Source organism: Cydia amplana, chromosome 1 (assembly GCF_948474715.1).
Source record: "Cydia amplana chromosome 1, ilCydAmpl1.1, whole genome shotgun sequence".
Classification (NCBI taxonomy): domain Eukaryota; kingdom Metazoa; phylum Arthropoda; class Insecta; order Lepidoptera; family Tortricidae; genus Cydia; species Cydia amplana.
The window spans coordinates 24621323-24643720 of NC_086069.1; the positions used below are offsets into that span (position 1 = coordinate 24621323).

The 22398-nt window shown below is 37.9% G+C and overlaps 1 protein-coding gene across 1 annotated transcript in view; it reads left to right on the forward strand.

Annotated features, from left to right (window-relative positions):
- The first annotated feature begins 520 nt into the window (after positions 1–520).
- The window catches only part of LOC134651252 (microtubule-associated protein futsch), a 182712-nt gene continuing 160834 nt past the window's right edge, over positions 521–22398 (forward strand). Inside the window, exon 1 of the mRNA XM_063506324.1 lies at positions 521–698. Coding sequence (XP_063362394.1) covers positions 690–698 — 9 coding nt within the window. The 5' untranslated portion in view covers positions 521–689. The remainder of the gene's footprint in view (positions 699–22398) is intronic.

Here is a 22398-nt window from a genome sequence, read left to right on the forward strand (position 1 = left end):
TGTTCAAAATGATCTTGACGCGACTTTACTGTTGCGACTAGATATAAGTAAGAGCGCGTCAAGGTAATTTTGAACACCTCGCCTACTTAGCAACTTCTGCTGCCAGCTGCTGACTGTAGACTGTACTTACCTAACTTATCGCCGCCGGTGTTTTATTAAATGTTTTTTTAAACATAGTAAGTTTAGGTACGTAACCTATATCACCTATATGCGTACCTAATAGAGGTATTAGAGGTTACATGGTAAGTACCTACATGCCATTTATTACCTATTCCTATGTAAATCCAGAAGCAATGCCGGGATAATACTAGTTTGACAATTATCATTGTGCTGCTGCTGTAGGTGGCCTCGGATCGGAACACGGTCATCTCCATATTCTCCATCGTACATACACCGTATGTAAACCTTAGCATCATACAAACGATGATACACAGTTATATACCATGCCTTAATTCATTGCATTAAGGTTCAAGAAAGATCAGATTAGTTTCCGTTCGATGGAACATGCGCCTTGCCATCGTCAGTCATCGCCGCGCATGCGTACACGGATGCTCGTGTACCGGCAACGGCGCTTCAGTATTGATCGCGCGTCTGACGGTAATACACCGTACCGACAATGATTCCGGATTTCGAATGTGTATAACAATAATAGACTATTTAGTATGGAGTGAAGTGCTTAATAGTTCATCATGTCGAAGGTGAGTCAGCCATTATTTCAGTAGTTTAGAAATAAGTTATAGCGCGCTGGAAATCACTGTCAAGGACAGATTTTAAATACGCGCAAAGTTTTGGTTTTTCATTCGTTGCGAATCGGATTTGTAGATAAAATGGTATACAATTTTATGGAAAGTAATTGGTAGCAAGACTCAGCCCTGCTGCGGGTATACTCAGGCCGTTTTAACGATCTTTCTTGATTGTTTTTGATTGAAGGGTTTCCTCGAATCATTCGGATCTTGCCTCGTATATTGTCTCGGCATTGAAGGAAGCACTTGTTAATTTGATGATAATTAACGGGTCAAACGGAGAAGCCAAATAGTTTCCCAACATTTTCTCAATCTATGCCCACTGCGCCTAATATAATCATGTATGCAGGGGTTGTAGGGTACCTACCTATATCTACTATGAATGGACGACATATTGAAGTTGGGAAGGTAGCTATAATATGTTTGCGGGCTGCAGATCTACATTAAGGAACTAGAAAACTCTGCCATTCTATTTTGCTATAAAACATTAAGTACAGATGTGGCTTGATTGGTGTTGTTTGGATGAAAAGAAGAGGGTATAAAAATACCTAGTAAGTAACCGTTAAAAATTCAAAATAATACCGAGTAGGTACCTACTAAAACATGACTAAAACGATATGGGTAGGTAGGTATCATGGTTTCGAATTGGTAATGTTTATTGAATTTGTTAGGTTTAAGAAAATCGGCCAAGTAAGTACTTATATTTTTACATCGTCTGAACTGAATATAAAAAAAAGCGGCCAAGTGCGAGTCGGACTCGCCCATGAAGGGTTCCGTATTTAGGCGATTTATGACGTATAAAAAAAACTACTTACTAGATCTCGTTCAAACCAATTTTCGGTGGAAGTTTACATGGTAATGTACATCATATATTTTTTAGTTTTATCATTCTCTTATTTTAGAAGTTACAGGGGGGGGGGGGGGGGGCACACATTTTACCACTTTGGAAGTGTCTCTCGCGCAAACTATTCAGTTTAGAAAAAAATGATATTAGAAACCTCAATATCATTTTTGAAGACCTATCCATAGATACCCCACACGTAAGGGTTTGTTGAAAAAAAATTTTTTGAGTTTCAGTTCGAAGTATGGGGAACCCCAAAAATTTATTGTTTTTTTTTCTATTTTTGTGTGAAAATCTTAATGCGGTTCACAGAATACATCTACTTACCAAGTTTCAACAGTATAGTTCTTATAGTTTCGGAGAAAAGTGGCTGTGACATACGGACGGACAGACAGACGGACAGACGGACAGACAGACAGACAGACATGACGAATCTATAAGGGTTCCGTTTTTTGCCATTTGGCTACGGAACCCTAAAAAGCGGCCAAGTGCGAGTCGGACTCGCCCATGAAGGGTTCCGTATTCAGGGGATTTATGACGTATTAAAAAAAACTACTTACTAGATCTCGTTCAAACCAATTTTCGGTGGAAATTTGCATGGTAATGTACATCATATATTTTTTTTAGTTTTATCATTCTCTTATTTTAGAAGTTACAGGGGGGGGGGACACACATTTTACCACTTTGGAAGTGTCTCTCGCGCAAACTATTCAGTTTAGAAAAAAAATATATTAGAAACCTCAATATCACTTTTGAAGACCTATCCATAGATACCCCACACGTATAGGTTTGATGAAAAAAGAATTTTGAGTTTCAGTTCACAGTATGGGGAACCCCAAAGTTTATTGTTTTTTTTTCTATTTTTGTGTGAAAATCTTAATGCGGTTCACAGAATACATCTACGAGGGGCGTTCAAAATATTCTCGGTATTGATATCTTACAACCTCTTCTAAAATTTCTTTCGTTACTGGCCGCTAAGGTTTATTCATTGACATTAAAAAAAAGTATAATTTGAACCGAGATGTTCTTTTGTTTTTCTGCAATTGCTGAACAAACATGAACATCATGTGGGAATTGACAATGTTAACTAAATTAGAACATCGATGCGTGATAAAATTCTTGACAAAACAGGGTAAAAATCAAAAAACCATAAAAGAGGAAATGGATTGTGTTTACCGTGAGTCTGCTCCTTCTTTATCTACCATTCAAAAGTGGTCAAGCGAGTTTAAACGTGGAAGGGAGAGTGTTGAAGACGACCCTAGACCTGGCCGGCCTGTAGTAGCTACTTCACAAGAAAATATTGATAAAGTGGAAAAACTTATATTGGAAGATGGTCGAGTGAAGGTAAAATCTATAGCACAAGTAACCAATCTCTCTATTGGTACCGTACATGATATTATCCATGACCATCTTAATATGTCAAAAGTAAGTGCAAGATGGGTTCCGCGAATGCTGACTCGGCTTCAAAAAGACATGCGTGTAGCTTGTTGTTCCGATTTTATTGACCTGTGCGGTGAAAATCCTGATGAGGTGCTGCAAAGAATAGTTACTGGAGATGAAACCTGGGTTCATCATTATGACCCAGAGAGTAAACAAGAGTCCATGCAGTGGCACATTAAGGGTTTAGCTCATCCCAAGAAGTTCAAGGTCATCCCTTCAGCTGGCAAGGTCATGGCCACGATATTTTGGGATTGTGAAGGAGTATTACTGATCGATTATAAAGAAAAAGGTGTAAATATCACAGGACAGTACTACGCTAACATTCTACGTCAATTAAAGGATGCAATCAAAGAAAAGAGGCGAGGAAAGTTAACCAAAGGTGTTATGCTTCTGCATGACAACGCCCCCGTCCATACTGCTCATATTGCCAAGGCAGCTATTGTTGAATGTGGGTTTGAAACTGTTACTCACCCACCGTATAGTCCGGACTTAGCCCCCAGCGACTTCTTTTTGTTCCCCAATCTTAAAAAGGATCTGCGTGGAAATAAATTTTCCGATGATGAAGCATTGAAGGCGGCAGTGGAGGAGCATTTTTACACCAAAGATAAAAAATATTTTTATGCAGGATTAAAAAAAATAATTGATCGATCTTTTAAGTGTATGAACATAGGGGGGGAGTATATTGAAAAATAAAAATATCAAACTTTTCGTACTTGTTTGTTTTCATTCTCATACCGAGAATATTTTGAACACCCCTCGTACTTACCAAATTTCAACAGTATAGTTCTTATAGTTTCGGAAAAAAGTGGCTGTGACATACGGACGGACAGACAGACGGACAGACGGACGGACAGACAGACAGACATGACGAATCTATAAGGGTTCCGTTTTTTGCCATTTGGCTAAGGAACCCTAAAAAGTAAATGCACATGGATGGATAGCTAGAAACTACCTATAACATAGAACCCTGGCATATTAAAAGAACTTGACGCGGACGGGACGTGTGTTTGTGTTGTCTTTATTAAGTTCAGGAAATAAAGCCCAGGATAAGTGGGCACTTGGTAGGGAAGTACTTAAGTTATAAAACTGGTGAATTTTAGTTTTCGAAAGAGTATAAAAACGTAAAACGACTTACTTCTATGACTAACTTCTCTATCTCGCAATTCGTTAACTTTTTTCGCTGATAAATTGGCAAAACACGTCTACACCGTTAACACCAATTAGGACTCAATTGAATTAGAGCTCTGCTCTTCTGCCTACCTAAATAAGTAGATAGGTACCTGTGTAGGTAAGTACCTACATTTAACAATTGGTATATCTCATCTCGTTCTATATTATTATTGACTAACAATTTGTAAACTTTATTTTTATCAATAAGTTTAAGCAATGGAGGCGGTGTTGCCAAGCCAAGAGTGTTGTTACTTGTTTTTTTTTTAATTTATAGTACTTATTTCGATTTTTCCCCGTACTTGTAGTGCAAGACGATATTATTAGTCAAATTTCATAGTTTTCTAGTTCAACGGGAATTTTGATTCCCTCGAGAATCTCGAAATATACATTTTTTGCGGTATAAACGGCCGTTTTTAAGTTTTTTTTACACCTTCAAGGGATTGTAGACTTGAGTACCTCCACGCGTTCCCGAGATAAAGGGTCTTGACAGATAGACGGACGGACAACAAAGTGATCCTATAAGGGTTCCGTTTTTTCCTTTTGAGGTACGGAACCCTAAAAAGCGACTAAAAATTCGGTCAGGATCCTCATCATACACAGACAAGAGGTTATTAGTTAATTAACAATGATTTAAACACTGGTTAGATCGAGGCCCTGCATTCGTTAAGCGTTGTGAATGTCTTTTTGCATGTTAGCTTCGGGATTATGTCATATCATAGGTACCTACGCTCTTCAACGTTTGTCAACTCGATTTAATGTAGTTGATGCGATGCGTGTTGCGGATGACATATGTGAAAAAATGCATTTTATTTTGACGAAACATGAGGTGGATGAGCTTTCTGTATGATGACGAAGCCTGCGCTGTGGATCTGAAGGTACCTATGCTGTTGATACTTTAAATTGTTCAAGGTTGACACCTGTAACAGTTGACGTTGTAAAATGGATGCTGTTGGTATAAATCAAAAATATATTTTGACTATCCCTCACTAGAAACTCGTTGGCATACTGAGTAAGATGAGAAGAAGGGTGAGGGAGAATAGAGAACCTCTGGGGGCCTAGCCAAGATGACAATGTTTGATAGAAAACTCCAATCGAAACTTAAATAATGTATGGAAATAGTCACGTATCGTTTCGTGGCATCTGTCATTTCAATACATTTTTACTTTTTTCAATGAATTCAACTGTTTCACTTCCCGGCTCCTTATTGGTAAACCGCACTTCAAAATAATCAGAATCATTGTGCCATCATTAGTATCATTACTCCATATAAGGGACAGTTTCTTGCTCTTAAGCCACTGATCAGACGAGACAGAGTCACGGATTAGGTAAATATAACAGATGCACCAAGTCACTCCTCTTAAGGTCGGTTGCACTCACGTTGCACTGCACCAAACCATCTGTCACCGTTAACACGTTTCATTAATTTTTTTGTACCTATGGGAAGTTTCATAGATTACTGGCTCTTAATCTTCCTGCTCCGCTCTCTGATTCAGTAATTGGCGTGGTGACTACATTATTTTCATAAAGTCGACTTGCATACTCAGAAGGGAAACTATTGACTCTAAACTTAAATTTTAAAACTTCCGATAGTATTACAGTCGTATCATAGCGTTACAGTCTACGATCAAGCAAGCAAGTAGGATAATCATATTTCGAATACATCAGCTTTGTTGATAAGGTCCCTTCATGAAAAGATTTATCAGAAAAGAAGTCATGATCTCAAACTACTGAACAGAATTTCCACACAAACAAAGCTAAATACACAGTGTTACACGCGATCAATTCGTCTTCTAAACCAGTCAGTGCTTATGCCCGGATGCAAGACGGGTTTCGGGTGACATATCTGCTAGTATTTTGTTATCTGGCAGAACAGTGTGAACGATCTTCGCAGCATTTTTTGCGAGGCTGATGTCAGAGCCTTCACTTGGCAAAGATGTTATTATTGAAAGCAAAGTTGCTCTTTTTGGCGAAATCTTAAAGTGTACGAGTTGTACGACTTTGTGCTGAAGAAACGTTCTATATTGCGTGTTCTGTAGAGGTATATTGTGTTGAGGGCAATTAAAGAAACGTTATTAGATACCGGAAAACTACCCAAAAATAGTCCTAAAGCTCCCAAATTAACTCGTGTGTCGTAATTCTACGGCAAAATAATTTTATAAAAAACCTGTAGAAGAAAGACAAAACAACATTTTTTACGAATACCAAACTACGTAAGTCGTAGACGTTTCCTTCTAATTTTGACTATATTACTATATTATCAAATACAGTATTGGATCTGGTTTATGATCACAATTTAAACGTTTTTGTCAGCAGCATAATACTAAACGTTAGCACAGGGGTAGGTATTTGAATCTTAAATACTTTCCGCATTCAGTCAATATAATTTTTACGGCAACTCCTAATTAACGTAATGCTACAGCTAAAAGGAAAGGAAAGGTCAAACACAAACCGTTCCCATGACGGCTATTCAGAAAGCCCATCGATTGATTTATTAAAGGCTGGCCAGTTTAAATCTGGCCGTCGATAGTGTCCGATGTCATCCACCCGACGAGCTAACTGACAGGCGCTTCTTTCATCCGAAAGCGGACACCATTCCGTTAACATTTTGATCCACCTGCCATCACTGCCCGGCAACATGTCCTGCTCAACTACATTTCAGTGTGGTAATGACGTATCCCATCCCATGTCTTGCACCAATACTTACGTTATTTACTCTTTGTCTTGCACTTTGGTGCGGCGTGGAATCTCAACATTCGTCACTCGATCTTGAAGTTTAATGCCGAGCATGGCGCGCTCCATGGCTCTCTGTGCTACTCGGATCTTATGCACAGCCTTTTCTTAGTGACCATCCATATCGCGGCACCGTAGGTCAACGTGTCGGAAGCCCGTGTTGATCGAAGGTAGGTCATAGTGGACAGGACACATTGGTTAAAGAGGCGAGTTGTCATACATCACAATGAATATTAGAGGTTATGAGGGTGACCGCTAGTTTATTAAATGCCGCCCAACTCAGTTGGAGTCTCCTTCTGCTGGTCAAATTATAAACGGTCGAGTAATGGGGGACTTCCTAGTGCTTGAAAGCATAATTCTAGTAGCTGACAGTCCGTTTGTCGCCATAGCTTGGCATTAATACTTAATAGTCACGACAAGAACCGAATAGCAGCCGCCATACAAACGCGATTACACTCACATTCTACACTCACACTCACAAACGACACGCGTGTTGAAATAACATACAACTTGGCATAAACATTCAAGTAAAATACCTACATAGGTATGTCTGACATTCTTTTTCGTTGAATAGAAATGGGCAAATGGAGCGAATAATAACTACGTTACATTAACTTTTACTCGTTCTATTTTATTTGTATTACGTGTTATTTCATTTTATAATGAGGGCATACCTTCGATTGAATCGGAGCATTATGACGGCGGGTTCTTAAGAGCTGATGTGCCTAAATGGAACGTTGCAACTATAGGGACAGTGTCCAGCATTGGGATATTCACGTTACTTACAGTTACAGTCGGTTTAGTGAATAACTTTCGTGGATAGGCAGCACGCGGAACGGAGTCGTGATCGTGATTATTGCGTTTCGGACAATCGGGCAATCGGTTTTTTGTTGGCAGCTTAAAAAATAAAACAAATGGCTGGAGATTTGAGGTGTGTGACCAACAAAGCTAACACGCCATGGTACGGAAATTTTAGACACGTTTTAGTATGTTACCTATGTGTTACGATATTATACCTATACCTACGCATCAATGTGTGTGTAAATGCTTACGGCAGTATATATCGGATATAATCACAAAAAAGTCAAATTCTAATAAGTGTCATTTTATATCTTTTTATTTATTGAAATGTTTAATAGACAACTTTGATCTAAAAAAGGACTCGAGTCGTAGGGATAAAAGTTGTCGTAGGGCACTCTCTAACTGCTGCTTTTCTCCAAGGATCATCCGATATCGGATCGGCGGGTAATCAGAAATCGTAACGATACCAAATTGAAAAAAAAAATCTCACCTAATACTTTTTCTGTACTTTCTTAGACCACTGGAAACAGCATTTGCGGCTCTTTGAGACTCTAAAAAGCGGCCAAGTGCGAGTCGGACTCGCCCATGAAGGGTTCCGTATTTAGGCGATTTAAGACGTATAAAAAAAAGACTACTTACTAGATCTCGTTCAAACCAATTTTCGGTGGAAGTTTACATGGTAATGTACATCATATATTTTTTTTAGTTTTATCATTCTCTTATTTTAGAAGTTACAGGGGGGGGGGGGACACACATTTTACCACTTTGGAAGTGTCTCTCGCGCAAACTATTCAGTTTAGAAAAAAATGATATTAGAAACCTCAATATCATTTTTGAAGACCTATCCATAGATCCCCACACGTATGGGTTTGTAGAAAAAAAATTTTTTGAGTTTCAGTTCGAAGTATGGGGAACCCCAAAAATTTATTGTTTTTTTTCTATTTTTGTGTGAAAATCTTAATGCGGTTCACAGAATACATCTACTTACCAAGTTTCAACAGTATAGTTCTTATAGTTTCGGAGAAAAGTGGCTGTGACATACGGACGGACAGACAGACGGACAGACGGACAGACAGACAGACAGACAGACAGACAGACATGACGAATCTATAAGGGTTCCGTTTTTTGCCATTTGGCTACGGAACCCTAAAAAATGATATTAGAAACCTCAATATCATTTTTGAAGACCTATCCATAGATACCCCACACGTATGGGTTTGATGAAAAAAACATTTTTGAGTTTCAGTTCGAAGTATGGGGAACTCCAAAAATTTATTGTTTTTTTTCTATTTTTGTGTGAAAATCTTAATGCGGTTCACAGAATACATCTACTTATCAAGTTTCAACAGTATAGTTCTTATAGTTTCGGAGAAAAGTGGCTGTGACATACGGACGGACAGACAGACGGACAGACAGACAGACATGACGAATCTATAAGGGTTCCGTTTTTTGCCATTTGGCTACGGAACCCTAAAAATTGATGATTTCTATTGTGATTGGCTCTTCTTGTCAAAAGTTTGTCCAACGCTGGTACCTATAGTGGTTAAAAACTCACTTTATGTGACTGGACCGTATTGACTGTAATCAGGCGCGGGATGTTAAAAACGAGCCATGCAATGGCCGGATGCCGGTCCCAGTAAATGCTAGGTATTCTAACGGTTTTGGAGTGGAATAAAAAAGAAACCCCTAATTAGGAATTAGCTCACTGCATACTTATATACCTACATAAACTTGACCGAATAATTATTTTAGAACAGGCGTTCCCAGGGAATTAAGCGCGCCAAATTGATTCATTAGTTTTACAAATACATATACTTGTTATTGGTTTTTCGAATGGTAAGTGGCTGAATATTCAAGTACCTACCGTTGATATTTAAAAAATTTAAAGTGTACTTGAAGATGCTGACTGAGATAGGTCACGTTCGTCTGAAACAATGTCAGATACACAGGAAACAAAAGGTTCCACCAATCTCATCAGACTATCTGCCGAGTGCGGACGTGAATTGAAAATTTTCGTATCAAGCATAAAAACTTGACTATGTAGTCTTGAGTGCTCATCGGGAGGAACCTCGCTAAAAATGTATAGTTGTACCTACGCCTACCCAGTCAGTAATTAATAATTTCACCGATTCGATAGTGTTACCGCTTAAATTGAATTGATTTGATTCAATTTTCCAAGACTAAATGTTTCGCAAAGCCATCGCGATCGCGGCTGCGACATACGTACGCGCGTTTCGCCATTTGTCCGGTTCTGATCGCGCACTTTAACTGAGCGGTGGTAATTCTCTCGTGGTTATCGCAATAAGGTTTAGGTATAGTCAGCTTTTGTTAATGATAGTATTCCATTAGGTTACGCGAGCGCTGGGAACATGAGATGTTGGGCGATACTGTACGAGATGCGTAACAAATTACGTTATCGTACAGCGCTCATGTACTGAGGGGCTACCGCGAAAACCGAAATTCGCAAATTGCGGGGATCTTTCTCTTTAACTCTAATGAAGGCGTAGTTAGCGTGACAGAGAAAAATGCCCGCAATTTGCGAACTTCGAATTTCGCGGTTATAGCCCTCGTTCACACGAGCATACAACTCGGCAATCGTTAAGAATGACACTGCGATTGCAATGCTAGCTAGCCTTTAGGGCACTGCTATTAAGCAAAGTGTTGATTTCTGTGTAAACTCCTAGTTTGGTAACATGCTTAGATAAATCCACAAGTGATTAAGTGTATGATATGAGCGAATTGCTCTCAGACTAGCTAGCCGCTTCCTTACATTACAATTAGGGTTGCCAGATCGAATGGCGCTATTATCGGGAAAAAATATCAAATTTTCGGGATTTTGAGACTTAAGTCGGGAAAAAAAAAACATTCAAATTAAAGTATTAAAAACTACGATATCTTACATTATTGGCACTACGTCAGTTGCTCTGCCCATAGACGTTTTTATAACGCTGACGCGCTCGACGCAGGTCGCTCGGAACTTGAAATTATTGTTTTATAACGTGCAGCTGTTTTTCGGGACAATTTCCACTTTGTCGGGAATCGGGAACACATGCTAAAAATCGGGAGAATCCCGCCAAATCCCGACCATCTGGCAACCCTAATTACAATAGTGGTGTGTTTTTTATGTTGAACATATTGTTTTTGACAACCGTATTCCGTATGATGCAAAAAGTTGTTGCTGCTAAAAATAGAGTTGAACGCCTCGTTTCTAAATAACCCTGATCTGCAAAACAAATAAAATGTTAATTAGTTAGCAAGAATCAGCAAGATATTATTGACACTAAAGATATTTTTCGATATTACCTCGTTATTAGGATTAATTTTTATTGCCTTCACAGAGTTAATAGGATGAGAAATGATGTGGTTCATTTAAGGGCCTACTGCAGCCGCGTCTGGCGCTTTGTAAACCACGCCCGCTAGTTCTTCCCTCCCCGCTAACACGCACACAATGACATTGAGTATCAATTATCTTTTGCAGTACCTAACAACACGCCTCGGTATTTGGGATATAAGAGCGTGCGAAAGCCTTCACAATAGCTTTAAGCACCGCAAAAAGTAGCATCAGTGTATAACGAATACTCGAGATATGTCTTTCTTCAAAGGAAGCTGTATATACCTAGCAGTATATCTAAGAACTAATTTCGTTTGCGAGCTAACGGCTTGAGCAAAAAGTGCACAGTTACTTGAAGATGGCCGCGTTATCAAAACTAGGTATCATAATAAGGTAGCATAGATAGGTAGGTTGTATTCGTCTTTAACCGGTTAAAGACGGCATATGAGTGATATGACTTCAGTTTTGTTTCTGTAAAATTTTGCTTAAGAAGAAAATCTTTAAAAATGCGTATAAGTGCGGAAATGTATATACCTATTTAGATACGGCAATGGACCTGCTGTCGTATGTCGTGTTTTTGATCAGAAAACACGTGAATTGCTGCATTTTACGGCAATTACCGTAGCAGGAACAACGCTGTATGACTTTGTAGCAATTGCAGTATGTGTACGTTTGTACATTACGTAATTTTACATACCTATACCTACTTCGGATTCGCTGAAACTACTTAATGAATCCATCTTGATGAATAAGGTATAAGTGTATTTGTCTTTAAACTCGTCGTAGCAAAGCTGTCATAGGTTACACTTAACAGATTTCCAAAATAACAACTGACTGGTGTCAAAGTGGACTTTAAACGACAGGAAAAAATATTGGACAATCCCGCAGGTAAAATAAATAACCAATACCACAGAATAAATAATAGTTGCCAATACTTGAGATCTGCCGAATGAAATAAAACAGGATAGAGTCCTGCTTGTTTTATAGCAACCGGTTATTTCTGGTTTCCGCATCCACAGACCCAAGGTTTTTTGGCGTGGCGTGGTTCCCAAACTGGCTTTCATCACGATCGATATTTTGTAGCAACATTTATATCAATTATATTTAGTTTCACACGTATACGATATTAAGCAAACTTGAATTGATCTTGATTTTGAACGTTGCTGAAACGGATTAAAACTTAAATTCAAATGACTTTGTTTTTAACTTGGAACGTCAAGATTTTAATAAGTGTTGGTAATTTTTGTTATTATTTTTATTCAGTTTCGTGTTTACTGCCAATTTGCATGGTAACCTATTTAATAAAGCATTTAAATAACCAATAACACAGTAAGCTTGTAATGAAATTAAATGAGTTAAAATCTAAAAAGTTTTGTATTTAAAAAAGTTTGTATACTTATGTTTAAAAAAGTGTCTAAATCTAAAAAAAAGAAACATTGTTACCTTGATTAAAACAGGTTAACATGCTAACAGGCAGGCATAGTTTACAAAATATTTATATTCGTGGTTCGCTGAAATAGCTCTCAGTTTCTTACGCAACTTTCACGGAGTTGTTCGTGTAAACAAATCAACTTGCACCGAAATAACAGATTTGTTTTGTATGGTTCATCATGGACACCTACAGGTGTGTTCTTAAAATGCAGGTCTAGACTTAAAATGCAACGCGCTAAGTCCAGAGAAAGCCCAATGCAATGCACTTAGAACTTTCTCCGTTTGCCTGTGAAGAATATTTAGTCGTCTTTCTGAATAACAATTCAGGTACCTACCTAAAACCGCCTGACTATAGTCCCGTACTACTACCATGGGCCACATGTCCAATATGTAATTAAAAGCATAATTACGAATGCTCTGTCCAATTATACAACAATAGTCACACCTGAAAGAAGATTCTCGAGATAATCTTGGACCATATAGTTACGAGCGTTTGGACTATAGGTAGGTACTTGGGTGGTTTCACGGTAAGGTGCACACTGCACAGATTAATCGTTTCGGGCTATAGACAATGCATTTGTTTTTTTAAGACTGTACACAAACAATGCCCTCATTGGTACAATTGATATGTAATTTGATTGCTTAATTCATTCATGTGCCCAAAATTATTCAACTGCGTTCAGTTTTATTTAAATCGTGACACAAAAGGTCGCCATTGTGTTTTTACCCGACTTTGGTAAAGCCTTAAGAATGTTATATTCTTATTATTTACCTAAATACCTACGTGTTTTCATAGTAGAATAGCCTCAAAACTTAATTCAATTTTGATCACGGAAGATTAATCGGTTTTTCTGGGTGACACATTTTGAATCGATCTATAAAACAGCGAATTTTATACGCATATTAAAGTCAAGCTAAAGTTTACTAACTATTTAACTTGTAATAATAAAATAAAACATTGTTGACTAAGTTTGTAACAAATTAAAGTTAACACAGGTGGCAAAATTCATGAAACTAATGCGTATGTTACGTGTGAGCCTTGGAATTATAATAACAATCATTTTACTAATTGCTACACATTTTTCTCTATTCACAGGCTTACAAAGATTAAGGAAAAAACATACCGATACGATTATTCTTCTTCTTTATGTTGCAATCTAGATGTTTTTTATGGAAGCATGTGAATCTGATAATAAGACAAACTAAACCAATTAGATATTGTAAGCTAATTACGATATTTAATAATACAGGTTTTTTGCGAAGCAGGCAGGTTATCAGAAGAAAAGGTTCTCTTGCACCTTCTCTGAGGCTACAGGCTCTGGGGCTACCGCGATAACCGAATTTCGTAAATTGCGGGCATTTTTCTCTGTCACTCTAATTATGCCTTCATTGGAGTAAAAGAGAAAGATCCCCCGCAATTTGCGAAATTCGGTCCTTGCGGTAGCCCCGAGGTGTAACGACCGCTATTCGAATACTGTATCCCACCAAAAACATTTTCATGTAAAATGTTGCCAAGACGAAACCATAGGCTCGCACTGACAAAAAGTTATCACTGTTATCAGATATCTTGTAGAGCCAAGCTTCTAACTCTAACAGGCCCTACCTTCACAGACTCTAAACCTTAGTCCAAATATGTGGCTTGGCCGTTTCGTTACATGGGCGTAAGGCGAAATATGTATTCACTATTCATTATTTTTTATTATAATAATAATAAATAATAATAAAATCATTTTATTTCGGACATAAATCCATAGTTGTTAGTTACATTTAAAATTAACTTATAAAATAGTGTTAGTAGAATAATTACAATGTAATCTTAACCTAAGTACTTAACTACTTATTTACTACAGTGTGGAGTTTTGTCCACTGCTGCAGCAGAGGGGAGTCACACCTATCCAACAACGCTATCATAATACTGTTAGCGCTGCCCCGCCAGCGGCTAAGTAAAGAGGCGCACCGCTTCCGCATGATAGCCGCAAAGCCGTCGACTTGCGCCTCCGCAAACATCCCGGAGGCGCTACAGTGACGAGGCAGCCCCATCAGCATCCTGAAAGCGTTGTTGTATTGCACTCGTAGGTCGCTGTACGCCCGCCGCGTATAGCTACCCCACAGGCTGCAACTGTAAAAAGACTGGCAGTAGGCTTTGAAAAGCGTCACTTTAACTGCATGTGTGCAACGTGTAAACCTGCGGGTAAGCATATTGCACCGCACGGCCAGCGACCTACGTTCCCTCTCTATATCACAGTTATCGCTAAGATCTTCGGTAACCCAATGACCTAAGTACTTAAACTTACTTACTCTAAGCAGAGGTGTGCCATACAGAGATACATCCGGCAAACTGGTGTAGGTTTTAGATCTGGGCTTGAAAACCATTAGCTCACTTTTTTTTACATTGTACTTTAGGCCATGCGTTTCCGCATAACCTTGACATATTGAAATTAGCCTTTGCAGCGCCCTGATTGAAGGGCTTAGCAGCACCATATCGTCAGCGTAGCTTAGGTTATTTATACACACTCCTCCTACATGACAACAGACTCCGGTGCTACTAAGCTCTTCAATCAGCTGGTTCATATAAAGGTTGAAAAGCCTGGGAGAGGTCAGACCTCCCTGCCTCACCCCACACCCCAACCTATACTCCCCAGAGACCACGCTTCCCCACTTGACTTGGTTTTTTTTGGTGGTTATACCAGTACTGTAATAACAATATGCATTCTGGAGCCAGGGTTGTTTCCTTCCTTAACTTATCCTATAACAAATCGTACGATACCAGATCAAATGCTTTAGAGAGGTCTAAAAAAGCCGCAAATACAGGGGTATTTCTGGTCGTATAATACTGCACAGTCTGCTTAAGGCAAAGGATAGCACTCTCCGTAGACAAACCAGGTCGGAACCCAAATTGCGCATCGTTAAGTGACAAGTGCTTCTCCATTTGCCGATCAATCAGGCCGTCCAGTACTTTAGCGATGATAGAGGCTAGCGATATTGGTCTGTAATTAGATAAGCTAGAGGAATCACCCATTCTGTCTTTAATTATTGGCACTACAATCGTACGCATCAGGTTTTCCGGCAGGTACGAGTGGCGCAGACATAACGAGTAAAACATTGCCAGAGACCTAGGCAGATGGATGCCTGCGTGTCGTAAGTGTTATAAAATAGTTCTTGTAATAATGAAACGGCCAAGCCACATATTTTGACTAAGGTGTAGAGTCTGTGAAGGTAGGGCCTGTTAGAGTTAGAAGCTTGGCTCTACAAGATATCTGATAACTTTTTGTCAGTGCGAGCCTATGGTTTCGTCTTGGCAACATTTTACATGAAAATGTTTTTGGTGGGATTTCACATCTTTTTGTAAGTTGCTTATGACAATCTTCTGATTTAAAGGGTTGCGGGTGATTTACTATTAAAAATCCTGAAATACGTACTTGGGGGGCATCTTTTATATACAATCTGCTTTTTTACTGATTCCCCATACAAACTTCAACCCCCTTTTTCCCCTAACGCCTTTTTCCACCCCTTTTCACCCTTACGGGGTGATTTTGGGGTTGAAACTATTTTATATCCTTCCCCATAACAATAACTATCTACATACCAAATTTCAACTAAATCGGTTCCGCGGTTATCGATGTTTCATACAAAATTCCACCCCCCTTTTCACCCCCTTGGGGGCTAATAATTTCAAGTTTTTGAATTTTATTGTTGTTGGTGAACTAATACTATCTCACATACCAAATTTCAGCTTCCTAGGACTTCAGGAAGTACCCTAGAGGTTTTGATGATCAACAGTGAGTGAATGAGTCAGTGACGAAATCGGGGTTTTTTAGACATTCATAAAATCCAAAGTATAAGAGCTATACAATTGAAATTTTTTATGCTTAATAAGTCCACTATTGACATCATATCCTGAGAGTTTTGTTTATCTGGTATAATCCAAACCCAAGTTAAGAGGGTTCCAAAAAACGACGAAGCGCTTCGAGAAAAGGTAGGTAGTGCCCTTGCGCTTCGCTTTGCTCGTCTTGGCGGGGGCACTCCCGTGCCCCCAGATAATAGTCAGCAGCTCTGTCAGAGATGACAATTAAAATTAGGTTGGCAACAATGTATTTCATACAATATTTTTTAAGTGATGATTACACGAAGTATCGTAAAAGTGCCAAAAAGGTACTGTGTGTATGTACAAATACTTTTTTGGGGAATAGACTAAAGACTTGTCTTGACAACTATAAGATAGGGGTTTAAAGGTGTGTGCACGACCCTTTAAATGACAAATAAAAGTACGGGAGTAGAAAAATGTATTTACAATTGCCGACCAAATCAGTTAAATTATTTGAAAGATTTAGTCGGTATCATCAAAATTGATACGACTAATCTTTAATAGTAGTTTGAAACGTTGTTGTGATTTGTACTATTTGTAGTACTTATCTATGATAAGCACTTTCGGTAAACTTTTTGGTGATTAAATGCGAAAACTTACTCGTTAAGTTAAAAAGGTGTTGCGTGTTGCTGTTTGTACCAGAATAATATGTATATGATATATGTATATGCCACTACATATATTATCGTGTCCAAATGTTCAAGTACAGTATATTACCAGTAAGCCGAGTCACGTAATATTGTATTACATTTAACACCTGATCGTTAAAGACGTGTTTTCTATTTGTGGGAGCGATTAGGTAAACTCTAAGGTAAATATTGACTCGTCATGTTGTAAGTACTGTCCGTATGTGTATAAGCGAAAGTTTATGAGATTTACTTTCTATTTGAGTTATCTAAGTAAATGCTTGTAATCAATATTATGTGTACGATTAAATAATAAACAATATCGTTGCACAAATATGAAATATTATGTTGCTTAACTTAAAATTATCGTTCCAATTCCAATACACCAATAGATAGCTAATAAAAAAAATGGGAACAATAGACAATACACACAATAGTAATAACAAATTAATCTTTAAATTATCGTTCAAGGTACAAAAAAGGCGACAAAGTATACATATATTATAGTTTCACCAAATTTAAATCAACTACAGATACATAAAGTTAAATAATATGTTAATTTATTAACTTATTAAAATCTTCGTTCGCAGCGATCATTAGTAACCATTAGTTTATTATTATCGGAATTTAATTATGCAGCTTCCAAAATAACTGCTTATGTTCTCATCTGATTACAATCTTAAATATTTCTCACAACCTTGTACTATAAGCCGGGCTTGTAGTCTGTATTATAAAATGATAATGAAAATACCTAACTTCAATAAAATGACATTTGCTGGGGCATATTATCGCGTTGTAGTAGAACATTTTCACCGTTTATGATTTATGAATTATACAAAGCAGGAAAATAAAACCTTTTATTATGTTTACTTAATCACTATCAAAATCATTAAATGTTCTATAAATGCTAGCTGGTCGCATAAAAAAACAAAAAACCACCACGTTCCTTAAAAAAAATAAACTTCGACAAATTACTTATAGTATTTTATGCAACCGTTGTTTAAGAGAGGTCAAAAAAGCGGCCAAGTGCGAGTCGGACTCGCCCATGAAGGGTTCCGTATTTAGGCGATTTATGACGTATTAAAAAAAACTACTTACTAGATCTCGTTCAAACCAATTTTCGGTGGAAGTTTACATGGTAATGTACATCGTATATTTTTTTTAGTTTTATCATTCTCTTATTTTAGAAGTTACAGGGGGGGGGGACACACATTTTACCACTTTGGAAGTGTCTCTCGCGCAAACTATTCAGTTTAGAAAAAAATGATATTAGAAACCTCAATATCATTTTTGAAGACCTATCCATAGATACCCCACACGTATGGGTTTAATGAAAAAAAAATTTTGAGTTTCAGTTCGAAGTATGGGGAACCCCAAAAATCTATTGTTTTTTTTCTATTTTTGTGTGAAAATCTTAATGCGGTTCACAGAATACATCTACTTACCAAGTTTCAACAGTATAGTTCTTATAGTTTCGGAGAAAAGTGGCTGTGACATACGGACGGACAGACAGACGGACAGACAGACAGACAGACATGACGAATCTATAAGGGTTCCGTAGCCAAATGGCAAAAAACGGAACCCTTATAGATTCGTCATGTCTGTCTGTCTGTCCGTCTGTCTGTCCGTCTGTCTGTCCGTCCGTATGTCACAGCCACTTTTCTCCGAAACTATAAGAACTATACTGTTGAAACTTGGTAAGTAGATGTATTCTGTGAACCGCATTAAGATTTTCACACAAAAATAGAAAAAAAAACAATTAATTTTTGGGGTTCCCCATACTTCGAACTGAAACTCAAAATTTTTTTTTTCATCAAACCCATACGTGTGGGGTATCTATGGATAGGTCTTCAAAAATGATATTGAGGTTCCTAATATCATTTTTTTCTAAATTGAATAGTTTGCGCGAGAGACACTTCCAAAGTGGTAAAATGTGTGTCCCCCCCCCCCCCTAACTTCTAAAATAAGAGAATGATAAAACTAAAAAAAATATATGATGTACATTACCATGTAAACTTCCACCGAAAATTGGTTTGAACGAGATCTAGCAAGTAGTTTTTTTTTAATACGTCATAAATCCCCTAAATACGGAACCCTTCATGGGCGAGTCCGACTCGCACTTGGCCGCTTTTTGCCATTTGGCTACGGAACCCTAAAAAGGCGAGTGGCGTGAGTAACAATTTGAGGTGATGCCGAAAATTGTTAATAAAGACGCCACGAGTATTTTTTGACTCAGTTAAACAACAATACTTTTACATATAATACTTTTTCTACGACCAAGCACTTTGAAATAAAATTGTAAATTTAACAAATATTTTTCATTCAAGAAGTAGCAAAGAATGGAGGGTACGGGCGGGAAAAGAATGAATGAAATAAAAAAAAAACATGTCGATGGTTCACTCATCTGTCAGAGACGACAATTAAAATTAGGTTGGCAGCAATGTATTTCATTCAATATTTTTTATGTGGTGATTACACGAATATCGTAAAAGTGCCAAAAAGATACTGCGTGTATGCACAAATACTTTTTTGGGGAATAGACTAAAGACTTGTCTTGACAACTATAAGATAGGGGTTTAAAGGTGTGTGCACGACCCTTTAAATGACAAATAAAAGTACGGGAGTAGAAAAAATTACGTAACGGAATGTTTAGTGATCCTTGTTCGTCCTCTTTCGTTCAGTTTATGTCAGTCCCGTGCGTGCGATGTAGTTCAATTTAAGCACAGTTGCCTATTTGCTCAAGTGTATGTATGTATTGTATGTAAACACTTTATTGTACATAAGACAGGTTAAGATACAATTTAAAAAAAGTATACAATGTACAAAGGCGAACTTATCTCTATAAGGTATATCTTCCAGTCAACCTTTGTCAGTGTAATTGTGCGATTAGGCCGTTGTTTCGAACTAGTGCCGAGCAATCGAAATCTATCAACCAAATCTAACCCTAATTTAGTTAATTGCTCTGGCGATTAGGCGAATAGAACTAGGTCGGTGGTTCAAAGACTTCAAACGAACCTGAACTGAAAGCATTGAACGAATGAACAAATGATCGAATGATCACGAATGAGATTGTGAGCACTCGCGTTCGTTCGGCGCATTCTCTCTGAGTAGGAGTTGAAGGTATTCAGTAGTTAGGGAATGTTTAGACTTTGCTAGTGTGACCCTATATTTAATGTGTAGAGCAGAGCGCTGGAGTATCTATCCAGAGGCCGTGAGTTCAAGTCTCACCCAAGACAGTAATTTTTCCCCTTAAAATTTATTCTAAGCGTAATAGCATCGATCGCAGACATTTCTGCTTGTTAAGAATTAAAAATAATTGTAATTTGATGTTAACAGTTGCATGTACGGTACGGGAAAATATCGTGAGGAAACCTGTCCAAATACTCCAAATCCGAGTAATCTAAGGAAAATGTCACTTTATGTTTCATAGACAGACATAGACATGACTACATGAGATATAATTTGTCAGATTTATGTTTTCCTTATAAAAGGGTAAACTAGGTCTACGCCAATTCTTGGGATTAGTTGCCAAGCGTACCCCAGGCTCCCATGAGCCGTGGCAAAATGCCGGGATATAGCCAGGAAGATCATCGTCTTCCTTGCTATATCCCGGCATTTATCATCATAAAAGGGTAAATCTGGAGGATTAATGAAATTGTCGGTTATCCGAAAAACCTCAACGTGTTTGATAAACCGTTTCCAATTGTAATTCACTTTGCCTTGGCTTGTGCTCTGTGCGGCCTATATTTCGTGTATACGTACACGTATTGATTTTATTCGCTCTGTTGCCGTCATGCTAATGGATTGACCACGACTTTTCGTCGTCAAGACACTGATTACTTGATTAGGTACCTAAGTATACTTATAAAACTTTGGCAGATAGATATTTCTTCCCGTATATGAAAATCGGAACGCCAGAAGGTATAGTCATATTGTCCCTTAAAAGCATACGTACCTAATTATGTAATTAAGTATACATATTGAGAGCTGTAATCAGCTCGCTCACATAAGAAAATACCTACACCTATATTAGACATAAATATTTTAAGGAATGCATAATATTTGTGATTATAAAGTATCACAAACATTGGTGATTATTCGTTTAGTTGCTAATAAACAAAATAACCTGCATTCTACGCCTACTAAAACTGAATAAAAAATGCGGTTTAAATATTTCGATGTCTTTCTCTGAAAGACAATAATTCCATAAGTATACCGAAAAGTTTAATTTCCTTACAGCATTTAATACAGGTAGTAAACTTTAAAATACCTTCTTAATTTTGAAAAAACATGGTGCGCGACATAGGCCGTCGACTTAGGCAGAAGGGGGAGGACCCCCGCTCCGAGGCGTTTCTGGTGCAAAGGCTATCCATAGCCATCCAGCGCGGCAATGCCGCGAGTATTATGGGCACTTTTGCACCGGAAGCATCTAGGAGCGGCAGCAATGTTTAGTTAGTAGTTAGTTTGTAAGTATGACCGTATGTATGTCTTTTTAATTGTATTTTAACCTGTCTTTTATTAAAAAAATAGATAAAATTTTAACACCAATGTTAATGGCAAAAAGCTCATACATATCAATAAAATTCCGCTCCATTTGCATTTGCAAAATTTAATTATTCCGAGAACCGGAAAACGAGTCGTGATACTCGTGATCGGTAAGTAAAAGAAAAGGTCAAATATATACGCATCGCAAAAAATATCTGGCGCCCGAGACTCGGAGGCCGATTCCGTTTTTAAAATTAGATAAGATACTGGTCTTATATTGGTATATACGCGTACAACCTTGAATTGTGTCATCACCTCATAAGGCATCTCGCTCACACCCAATAAGTGCCAGCGAAATGCTATAAATATGAGACGACTCCTGACAGCGGCTAATTTGCGAGTAACTGGGTATGGGTAATCAGAATCACCACGGGACTATTTCCAGAAACATGGGAAACAACTTGAAAATGTGCTACCTTGGACCGGAGGACGCAGTCAAGGAAATTCTGATAATTAGTAATAGGTACCTAAAATGAAAATGGTGATAATATTACCTGAAGAATATAGAGGTAATTGTGTTGAGAATATTACAAAAAACGTTCTCATAACCGTCCTATTACTATTGGCGACATTTTCTGCTCTGTTAGCGGCTAACTCTGATTGGTGCAGCGGCACACGCTAGTTTTAAGTCGTATCAAAATGAGAAAACCATATATTATGAAATTGTTAAAGCAGAATCGGCCTCTCTACTACTACCATACCATCGTGCCCACTTAGCTGACAATCCGTAAACCTTATTACAAAGATATAAGTCACCTTTGGTCAGTTTACAGTATTAAATGTAAAATAATTGAATTTAATCGCCTGCACATGGCCTGCACCAATGTGTTGCAATATGATATCTGTTTAAATTTATAATTATCTTAATACTTGTT